Source organism: Nuphar pumila, chromosome 6 (genome assembly GCF_984573655.1).
Source record: "Nuphar pumila chromosome 6, dmNupPumi1.hap1.1, whole genome shotgun sequence".
NCBI classification, from domain to species: Eukaryota; Viridiplantae; Streptophyta; class Magnoliopsida; order Nymphaeales; family Nymphaeaceae; genus Nuphar; species Nuphar pumila.
In genome coordinates, this window is record NC_143254.1 from 53503367 (window position 1) to 53515464 (window position 12098).

At 36.2% G+C, this 12098-nt stretch overlaps 1 protein-coding gene across 3 annotated transcripts in view; it reads right to left on the reverse strand.

Moving 5' to 3' along the window:
* LOC149834864 (uncharacterized) overlaps positions 1 to 12098 on the reverse strand; it is a 254912-nt gene that overhangs the window by 95276 nt on the left and 147538 nt on the right. For all 3 annotated transcript variants that reach the window (XM_090011592.1, XM_090011593.1, XM_090011591.1), the window contains one exon: positions 9398 to 9442. In XM_090011592.1, coding sequence (XP_089867718.1) covers positions 9398 to 9442 — 45 coding nt within the window. The remainder of the gene's footprint in view (positions 1 to 9397; positions 9443 to 12098) is intronic.

Genomic DNA, 12098 nt, shown 5'->3' on the forward strand with positions numbered 1-12098 from the left:
TTTCGCAAAGATATAATGTTTCTCAAACTTTACTTTTAACATTCTTTATCTTTTGAAACAACCAACAACTTGTGCCAACATTTGGCATGCGATTTTCTATAATCTCATCCGCTATCGTGGTATCTACATGCCTCGCATGACTCGATACCGGCCTTGATGAACGGGATACGAGTTTCTGAATAGAACCCCCACTAAGAAGTTTGCTTAAGCCCCAATTCGGGGTTACCCGAGATATGTTGGATAGACGAACAACACCAACCAACATCCTTCGAAATACTTCGATTTGGGCAGTCTTTGATGCTTTTGCGCAGCTCCCTAAATTCTCAAGTCTACTTTGCAAGACTGCTCACTCGAAAAGACAAGATCCCTGCTAGGGATCCCTCTCCATAGACGAGGATGTATCGTTAAACTCTCGACTAAAATCTTGTCGCAAGAGGGAGAGTGGTAAATGCCTCTTGCATCCTCCATGAGGATGCCTTTATAGTACATGCAATGAGCGAAAACCTAAGCGACATCTGCAATGGCAAGGCAGTAACGAAACATTTGCAAAAGAGAGAGCCAGGGCGCAAAGCATGACGGCAAAAGAAGGACTGAAAGCAGGAATGCATAAGCGAATCCTAAGCGCAAAGCGCGACGGCAAACTAAAGACATGACAGAAAGTAAAGGACAAGGATCGTGAAACAGCGTCCTTGAGTTAAATGTGTACTCGTGTATATATATATATATATATATATATATATATATATATATATATATATATATATATATATATATATATATATATATATATATATATATATATAATTGTCCTTTTTAGTTAATTGAACTCAATTCAATTGCCCAAGTCCTCCGTGCAATCTTTCACTACCTTGGGGAGTTGCGAGCTTGTTGACGTCTGTGGGTGTAAGCGATTGACGACTCGGGTCGCGGAGTGCGAGCGGGATCCGTCGTACGAGCAGCAAAAGCGACAGTCTTAGCAAGCTAACACCAAAAATAGAAGGTCAGAGGAATTGTCGTTGACCTGACGTGAAGGAACCAAAGGCAGGGGCATAGTATCATTGCGCACCTGCTATAAGCGCAAGAAGCAGGGGCAGGGGTTGCGAGCCCCTGCTGTCGACAAACTACGAGGAAGCAGGGGGTTCCACCCCTGCCCTCAGAAAGTGAGGGCAGGCAGGGTTGCCCCCCTGCCTGACAAAGTAGAAGAGAGGCAGGGGCAAAGCCCTTGCCTGTCAACAACGAACGGGACTTCGTCCCTGTCTGTCGAGCATGCAAGGAGGTAGAGACTTGTCCCCTACCTAGCGATTATGCGAACAGGCAGGGGGTGAAGCCCCTACCTGATATTGATGTGAGAGAAGACTTTTCCCACGTTAAATGTATTTTCAGACAATTAGCAAAAAAAAACTTTAAATATATTTTTAGACAAGCAGCAAGGAATAAACAGGGAGGAAGCAACTCAGCAAGAATACATTTGAATATGTAGAAATAGATGCGTGGAGGAGATTGAACAAACGATAGCAATAAAGAAGTTCAAATAGGTAATATCAAACAAAAAGGAATGAAATAGGTGTAAAGAGTCTTACACACAATCAAGTCTATAAACAACTTGACAAAACATACATTCACCCAATATGGTAAACCAAAATAGCATACAAAATGCTCCACATAAGAATAGTGCATAAATGCACTTGAATCTGAATATGTAAGAGGTAAAACCCTCTACCTTTGTATTAAAATTACAATGGGCAGCATGCCCTTATTTATAGAGAGGTTACATGAGAGGAGCTATTAAAATAGTTGTTGGGATAGCTGTTGGGCTACTCCCAACAGCTCTAATTAGAGCCGTTGGGAGTAGCCCAACAACTCTATTCAAACAGTCAACATTTTGACTGTTTGAGAGAACCTGACAAAAAGGCTGTTGGCTGTTTTGACAGTCCAACAGCTCTAGTCAATTATGACTGTTTGACAAAAAGACAAAAAAATAAGAAAGAAATAAAATTACAAAAATAAATAAATAAAAAAGTATTACAAGAATATAAGTATATACTTTAAATATATAGTTATATACATATATATATATATACATATATATACTCTTGTATTACGAAAAGTATGTATATATATATATATATATTCATATTCAAGTATATACATATATATGTCATTTTCTAACAGTCTCCCTCAAACTTATGGTGAAATCACCGAAAGTTTGTCAAGTAAAAAGTTGAATCTTGGTGAGCATAGTGCCTTGGTGAAGAAGTCAGCAAGTTGATATTCTGATGTCACATAGGGAAGATCAATAGTCTTCTTCAAATATTCTTCACGAACAAAATGACAATCCATCTCTATATGCTTAGTTCTTTCATGAAATGTATGATTTCGAGCAATGTATATCGAACTCTTATTGTCACAGCACAATCTTGTAGGATTCTGAAGGTGAATCCCCATATCTGAAATCAGTTGTTTGAGCCACACGACTTCCATAGTAGTAGTTGTCATTGCTCTATATTCAGCTTCTGTAGATGATAATGACACCTTTTGTTGTTTTTTGCACCTCCATGAAATCAAAGATTCACCTAGAAATATACAAAAAACAGTTGTTGAGCGCCTGTTATTTGGATCTCCTCCCCAATCAGCATCAGAATATGCAATAAGATCTAAGGAGGAAGAAGAGGACAGAAAGACTCCCTTATTTATAGTGCCTCTGATGTATTTAATAATTCTCATGATTGCACTCATATGAGCTGATGTTGGAGCATGTTGAAATTGACTGGCTATATGTACAGCATGAGCTATGTCTGGTCTTGTAATACTTAAATACATAAGAAATCCCACTAGCTGTCTGAAGGGAGTTGGATTGTCCAAAGGAACTCCATCATCGCTCGCATTTTCATTCCAACAATCTCTGGAGTATCAACAACTTTATCATCTAAAAGTCTTGACCTGTCAATAATATCTGAAGCAAACTTTGTTTGTGACAATATGTATCATCGGTTAGCGTATGAAACTTCTACACCAAGAAAGTATGTTAGAAACCCAAGATCTGTCATTTCAAAAGAATTTTTCAAAAACTGTTTTACTTTCTTGATTCCCTCCTTGTCACTACCTGTAATTAACATATCATCAACATATAAAAGTAAAATTATAATACCAGCAGAAGAGTTCTTGATAAACAAAGTTGTATCAGTATAGCATGGTTTAAAACCATACCTTGTAATAACATTGTTAAAAGTATCAAACCAAGCTTTAGGTGTTTGTTTGAGGCCATATAATGCCTTTTTTAATTTAAGCACTTTACCTGAAGGAATTATTAATCCAGGTGGAATATCCATATATACTTCCTCGTTGAAATTCTCATTTAAAAATGCATTTTTAACATCCATTTGAAATATATTCCAATTTTTAATAGCTGAAATAGCTACAAGCATTCGAACAGTGGTCATCCTGGCAACAGGAGCAAAAGTTTCTTCGTAATCTACTCTGTATTCTTAAGAATATCCTTTGACAACTAATCTGGCTTTATGCCTTTCCAAGGATCCATCACTTTTGGTTTTTACTTTAAAAACCCATCTACAACCTATTGTCTTTTTTCCTATAGGTAAATCCAGAATTTCGCAAGTATTAGCATCTTTAAGAGCTTCTAATTCTATGTGCATAGCTTTTATCCATTCAGGTAAATTTTTTGCTTCATTGTAACATGAGGGTTCAAAATATGAGTGGATAGCTATAAGACATGCTCTATGTTTAGGAGAGAATAAATCATAAGACAAATTTATTTGGGATTCTTGAGGTTCGTTCTGATCTACGAATAGTGGTTTGTTCTGAAGGAATTTCTAATGCTTCATGATTACTTTGATTTACACCTTCATTGAATGCATTTCGATTTCTTCTAGTGTATACTATTGGTTCAACTATTGTTCTATTTTCAATAAGAGGTTCTACATAAATATTTTCATCATTAGACAATAGTTTGAACAAGAAAGAATAATCAGAGTTTATGTCTTCCGACATGTTTTCTTCAAATCCACTTTCATTTTCAACAAAATTAACATTCCTTGAAATGAGAAGTTTATCATTTTTGGTATCATAACATTTAAATCCTTTTTGTGTTTCTGAATAACCAATGAACGCACAGGAAATAGCTTTAGAAGATAGTTTATCTCCTTTATCATTCAAAACATAACATTTGCAACCAAAGATTCTCAGTCTTTGATAGTCAGGTTGATATTTGAAAAAAAATTCAAAAGGAATTTCATTAGATAAAGTTTTGGAAGGCATCCTATTTATAAGACATACTGAGGTTAATGCAGCTTCAGCCCAAAGATTTTTTGGAACATTTTTAGCAATAAGAAGAGTTCTTGTAGTTTCCATAATATGTCTGTGTTTCCTTTCTGAAATTCCATTTTGTTGCGGGGTTCTAGGACATGATCTTTGATGTAAAATTCCTTCATTTTCTAAAAATTGTTTAAACTCATTTGACAAGTATTCTCCTCCAGAGTCAGTTCTGAGAATTTTGAGTTTACTTTCAAATTGATTTTTAATCATGTTATGGAATGTTTTGAAGGTTGCAAATACATCTGATTTATACTTAAGAAAGTAAATCCAACAATATCTAGTGAAGTCATCAATAAACACAACATAGTAGGAGAATCCGCCTTTAGAGGCTACAGGAGCAGGACCCCATACATCCGAATGAACTAATTCAAAAAGCATTGAGGAGTAAAAAGTTCTTTGACCATAAGGCAAGACTGTCATTTTACCAAGTAAACATTCTTTGCATTCAAAATTATCGTTACAAAGATTCTTAGTAATAGGTACAAAATTTAATTTTCTTATATTTGGATGCCCAAGTCTATGATGCCAAGTCCGTATGTCTTTTGTTTGGGCAGTGTTGCAAAATGATTCCTTTGGAATACAAAGGAAATCCATATAATAGAGATCTCCTTGCCTAGAACCTTCCCCAATCAATTTCCCGGACTGGCGATCCTGCACCCAACATTTACTTGATGAGAAAATGACATCACATCCATGATTCGAGATTTGAGAAACAGAAAGTAGATTAAGATGAAGTTTTGGTATAAGTCTTATTTTCGGAATATAAAAGTTGTTATGTTTTGACAAATCATTTTTAAAAATTCCAACACCCTCTATTTCCATGGCAGTACCATCGGCAGTGGAAACAAATGATGCATTTGAATTAGGTTGACATTCGGATAGTATAGATCTATGTGGGGTCATATGAAAAGAAGTTCCTGAATCAAGAAGCCAAGAGCACATACCAGGAATAGAAGAGGTTGCAATGGCCGCTCCTGAGGTAGATCCTTTAAGCAGTAGTTGCAATGCCTCCGTCAGTTGAGATAATGATTTGGTCAGGTCTTTGAGATTCAAAGTATCTTCATCTTGTTTTGATGGTGCAGCCGCAACACGCTTTTCTTGAGGCCTATATTTGTATCTAGGACATTGAGGCCTAATATGACCGGGCTCATTACAATTATGGCAAATGATTTTTGATTCTCCTCGATTCTTATTAAAATGAGGAGGTTTATATGGCTTGATATAGTGTCCTGGTTTTGATGCGGCAAGTGCGCAATACTCTTCTTGACCATTGCTAGAAGTAGCAAGCACACTAACATTTTTACTCATGTTTAGCCTAGTCTCTTCTCCACTAAGTTTAATGAGAATCTCATGAATAGGAGGTGATGAAGATGATAGCAAGGAGGCCCTTGTTTTACAAACTTGGGTCTCAAACCATAGAGAAAAGTGAAAAGTCTCTCTTCTTCAACTTGAACTCTCCGCATTTCTATACACTTTCCTTCCCATTTGGGTTCAAATTTGGCAAGTTGGATCCAAATGGAAGATAACTTCATAAAATAATCTCTTATATTCTTATCTCCTTGTTTAATGTTTCTAACTTTTTCTTGGAGATAATACTTGTGAGCCGTATCTTTTTCGGTAAACATACCTCTAAGATATTCCCATGCTTCATTTGCCTTTTTGTAACACAAAAGGTTTGAGGCAATTTTTGTCTCAACTCCACTAAGCATCCATGAAAGAATTTTGGCATTTTTCATTTCCCATTCATCTAATTTTTTATAGTATTCTTCCATGGCTTTGTTTTTTTCTTCAAGACTAGTCTCAACGTCATTTTCACCTAATGTAATTTTGGGAGTGGGTTCAAGAATAGTACCTCTTACAAATCCCCACAAACCTTGACCCTTGATGAATGTCTCCAAGTGTCCCCCCCAAATGTTATAGTTGCTTCCTTCAAGTTTGAATGGCGGAATGAAGTTGGAGTTGCTTGTATTGTGCAGAAAAAATTCACCCATGATGAATCCAAAGAAAAAAAGGAACCACCAATCACGAAAGAAAGAAGGCACGCTTTACGAGGCAGCTCACCAATGCACGGTTGATCATACACCAAGCTTTGATATCATGTAAAGAGTCTTACACACAATCAAGTCTACAACCAACTTGACAAAACATACATTCACCTAATATGGTAAACCAAAATAGCATACAAAATGCTCCACAGCACAAACATAAGAATAGTGCATAAATGCACTTGAATCTGAATATGTAAAACCCTCTACCTTTGTATTAAAATTACAATGGGCAGCATGCCCTTATTTATAGAGAGGTTACATGAGAGGAGCTATTAAAATAGCTGTTGGGATAGCTGTTGGGCTACTCCCAACAGCTCTAATTAGAGCCGTTGGGAGTAGCCCAACAGCTCTATTCAAACAGACTGTTTGACAGAACCTGACAAAAAGGTTGTTGGCTGTTTTGACAGTCCAACAGCTCTAGCCAATTATGACTGTTTGACAAAAAGACAAAAAAATAAGAAAGAAATAAAATTACAAAAAAAAAATAAATAAAAAAGTATTACAAGAATATAAGTATATACTTTAAATATATAGTTATATACATATATATATATACATATACATACTCTTGTATTACGAAAAGTATGTATATATATATATATAAATATATATATATTCAAGTATATACATATATATGTCATTTTCTAACAATAGGGCACGCGATTGGTCTGATGTTTCACATGAATCGATTTCAGCGATTCACGTGAAATACAGCCACTCGTTTTTTTTTTTTTAAGGTCTGAGTTCACGTGAACCTCAGATCAAGAGAGAAGTAACCCCACATGAGATGTGGGTACACAGAAAGAATCAGAAAAGGAGATAAGAATAAGGGAAGAAAGAAAAAGGAGAAGAGTAGAAAAGAGGAAGGAACAATAAAACCTCAAAACTTCGATTGTCGCACCTGTCGGAACCCTTATTTGCCCTCAGACAGATCTGAGCCCTGATACCATGTTAGAATTCCATCTGCACCTGTATTGGGAAGAGAGAGAGAGAGAGACGAAGAGAAGAACGAGAGAAAGGGGGCCTGAGGCAGTCACGATTTCTGAATGAAATCATGACCTAAAACTTTGTATTTATTTTACATTACAAGGGAGTGGATCCGGGTCTGGTGTTTCCAGATCCGATTAAAGAAAAGGTTACAATGTTACAATTACACTGTACAGTACATAATCCTGATCGGGTCGGATCCTCCTGTACATAATTTGGATCGGGTAAAAGGTTTCCTTGTACCTTTTTCAAGTTTATGAATTTAACCAGGACAGTGCATTTGGGAGTCGTTCTCAAGATTATTCGATATTTTGTGGTACTATGCACCATGGATTATTTTTCTTCGAGTCATCAAGTTTGGAACTTAGGGCGTATTGTGATTTTCACCATGGAGGGGCATCCAAGGATACACATTCCACATCTAGATTTTGTATTTTCTTGGGTGATTCATTGATATCTTGGAAAAGTAAAAGGCAATAAAGAACAATATTTTCAACTACATTAGCTGAGTATAGAACCATGGCTCAAGCTACAACTGAAATGGTTTGGTTGAGATGGTTGCTTAAAGATATGGGTGAGAAGTTGAATAGTGGAACTATACTATATTGTGATGATGAAAGTGTAATTCATATAGCAAAACAATTCAGAATTTCATGTGTGTGCTAAGCATATTGAAATAGATTGTCACTTCACTAGGAGAACATATTCGGAGGGCATTATATCCTTGTCTTACATTGGAACATCTCAACATATAGCATATTTCTTCAGTAAGAGTTTGTCCGCATCCCTATTTCAAACATTTCTCATCAAACTCAGCATGATAGTCTTTACATCATCTCGAGTTTAAGGGGGAGTTTTAAAGGTTGCTATAATATAATGTTGTATACGCAGGCAAATATATTTCCAAGTTAATAAGGGTCATGTTCAGTGTTATTCACTATTGTGTTTATTCATGCTGTAAAGAGTATGTTAGTCAAGAAGATTGTTGTAGGGAATTCGTCCCCTATATACTTTGTAACCACAAAAAAAAAAGAATAGAAGTCTCTTTGAATATCTATTCTCTCACCCACTTTGCTTCTTCTACGCATCCTTGGGCTCGAATACAACCTAGTTCAGTCCTGGAAGATCAATTTAGCTGCAAACATTTCTCATTGTTTTCCCTATCTTGCAAGTAGGGGTGTCAACTGGTCAGGTATTACCTGATCCCGACCCAAACTGGCTCCAGTAGCGTGAGGATTTGGCAACAAGAGAAGGGATCTGATTAACTATCCAAGTCAGACCTGCAAGGTCCAATTATTATATGGACCACATATGGTTTATGAAATTTTATAACAAACATGGGTCCAACCAGAGTCCCGATTAACATCCACAATTTTTCAATGTAAAAAACTTTAAAAAAATGTTATTTTACCAGGTATGTATCAAGTCTCCTTTATGTAATCCTTAAAAGATCTGAGTGTGCTTTTTTTTTTATGAAAGATCCAGTCAAACCCAGATCGGGACCCAAATCCACCACCGGATCCGGGTTTGGACCCACCCATTTTGTGTGGTCCGACCTGTTTACACCCTTACTTGCAGAGCATGAATTCCAAGGTTTTCCAATCTTCACATAACAGTGTTAATGCACTACTATTATCAGCCACTTGGAAAAAAAATACTGAGAATAATCAGGAAATTGATTGAAGCTGCATCCTTTGTGTAACTTTGAGTTATATATGAAATCACTTTCAGGAGTGAAAAATAGCCGCAAGAAAGAAAATGTCATCACATAATGAAAGCACATAGTAACAACATTATGACTTCTAAGCTATAAATTCATCAAGTAAATCAGTTAATACCTGCCATACAAAGAAAACTGATAGTCATTGAATTGATGAGAATGTAAAGGAGAAAGAGAGAAAGAGAGAGAGAGAGAGAGAAATGCAGAAAATGGAAATTTGCATAAAGGACAACTCGATATACTGTAGTTATTTTGAAACAAAATACTAATTATAGACATGGAAGGCAGCAAGACGCAGTTAAAAAGGTACCTGTAATATTTGGCTTTTAGCTTTTGGAGTTAGAAGAAATGGAGCCTATAAAGGAAAAAGACCAATCCATATTAGCCATGTGATAAATTTGAAAAGAAAAAACCTACTTCAATCAAGATAACGTGACATACAGGCCCTAGAGAAATAGTAGACAGCAAACAGCCAGATGGGATGTGTACTACAATATATTTCATAAAAGTTTAAGAGCATAAAACTAAGGGGGAAAAAATGGTGCCTGCAGGAACATAACTTTTGTCATCAACAGACATCATCTGCCATAGACCTTGATGAGAATTACTAGAATATCAATTAGAACATACTGCCATATTGTTAAAAAACACTTTAAACCTTTTTTTATCAGTGGGATGTCACAAGTTCGAAACCCATCGGTCGTATCCCATGCCGCAAGGTTGAAGTTGGGTGTAGTCTCCGGTGGAGAGGGGGGCCCTCAAGGGTTTTACCAACCAGAGAACAGCTAATGTGTGGTCGGTGTTGGGGGGTTCCCTTGGATTTTCCAAAAAAAAAAAGATAAGTGGATATGAGGATGCATGAGATGGGTTCAACTTGCAAGTTTGATTTTTTTTTTGAAAATAGACACGAGGAGATGGAATTCTTCTAATTTCTATATCAATAAAAAAATATTTTTTGATATTTTAATATTAACAATGTATTTTTTATTGGAATAACATTAAGAGCATTAAAAATATTAAAATAATGGCCATAGGTGTCAATGTCCATGTTCGGACGCGTCACCAGGGACACGCTTCCAAAATGGCCTGTCCTTATGACATAGGTTGCTTAACTTGATTGTGTTCCAAAGAAACTTCCTGAACACCTTAGAAATCCCTTTATCAGTTTTGCTGGGTATTTGATAAAGGGACATAAAATACGAAAAAATGCACTCCAGAAAATGCTTTATCAGAAACACCCGCTCAGCAGGAGACAAATATCGAGATTTCAATGGTTAAAGTTTATTGGAAATCCTCCACAAGTGCCCAACAAGAGATGAACATCTCTTAGAAGAGTGGCACACCTAAATACTTAAGCGGAAAATTGCAGAGCATGCAGCCAAAAATTGTTTCTTATGCACCTCACTCAGAATTAGACCACGTTCACATTTGCTTTCATTCACCTGAAGAACCGACGCCATGGCAGATAGAAAAAGAGTCTGAAAAGGGTCTAAAAAACAATTTCAAACTATGAAAACTATGAAAACTTGGTAGATATCACTGACAACAACAGATAATGACGTATTTCCTATTTCATTCCTAGTCTCCCAGTAATTATACATTAGCATAAGGATTCAAACAAATTCCAACTGAACATAATCAGGAAACAAAGTGTCAAATGCACATGTGAATGTCTTCATGATCGTGTAATTCAAATTCTTATTAGGCTAAATCCATGTTATTTTACCAAAAACATTACAAACCTTTATATGTCAAAAATATTTAAATTAGTTAAAATTCCCCCACTTGTTTAGCAGTTCACTACATATACTGACTGTGAACTTTCCATAAATACAGCGCTCACATCCTTTCCTGGACAGAAATGACTCAGGTAACTGAACGACTAATGATCACAAGATAGCATAAAACAAGAAATCCTTAAGAAAAATGTGGAAATTGGTATTATTGTCAGTGTCTAATTGACTTAACTGATAATTCAAACTTCAACTGTTTGGGTGCTAAACTGATTAATAAACTACAAGAAACTCAGGATTTCAATTATGATTTCAATTCAAAGGAACATAACTTCAAAATTTTGGCAAAAGGTAATGGCTACTTAGAAGTGATAGAGATACCTGTTGAATAGTGTAATTCATGTGAAGGATGTAATATATGTATTACAAGTGCTGGTGCTTCCCTTCTAGTGTTGTACATATGATTATTTTAGAAGGGCATTTCTGTAGTTAAGGGGCTGACCCCTATATGTTGCAACCTCCTCTTATTCTTTAGCTAATGAAGTTTCGTGGAGCTTTCCTCTTCATTTTCTTTTCTACTTCTTGGGATATGCAACTTCTTGATATCAATATGGCATCAGAGCCATATTAAAATCATGAGAGTGCCATATGAAGCTCTTGAGAGCAAGAAGCTCCATTGGGATCAACTACAGTTCAGACCCACATCAAATTAATTGCCCCGCTGTTGATGTCAGATCAAACGTCGAGTTTTTGTTGATTAAGGTCAGGTTTCACTATCTTTTCATTTTTGTTGCAGATTGAATCAAGAATTTCAATGATCGGATGAAATCTCAATTTTCTGTGGATTTTTCTTTATTTCCTGACAAACTCGGTGAATAGTGTTTTGGGGATTTTCTAATGGGAAAAACGGCCATAAAGTTATGACCCTATTAAAAGGAGAATCTAGATATCTAGGCATGTTGTATTTCATGAGGACACACCTTATTTCAATAAGGTTGAAACTAATGAGAAAGATTCAGCTGATTTCTCTTTCTTGATATTGTTTCTTGTATAGAAAAGAGTTGATAAGAATGTAGAGGTTCAGGGGGAGAGAGAGGGTAGATTTGGGCAAACCAACTCTAGAAGGCAAGAGAATGTAGTTGAGATACCATTCTTGGATCAAGTAGAGATGGAGGAGGTAGGCAACTTAAAGACCAATCCATATTCCCTTCTGGTTGATCTAAAGTAGACAAGTTTAGAGTCTTCTTGCACCTCTTCACCTTGTTAGGTACGTCGAAG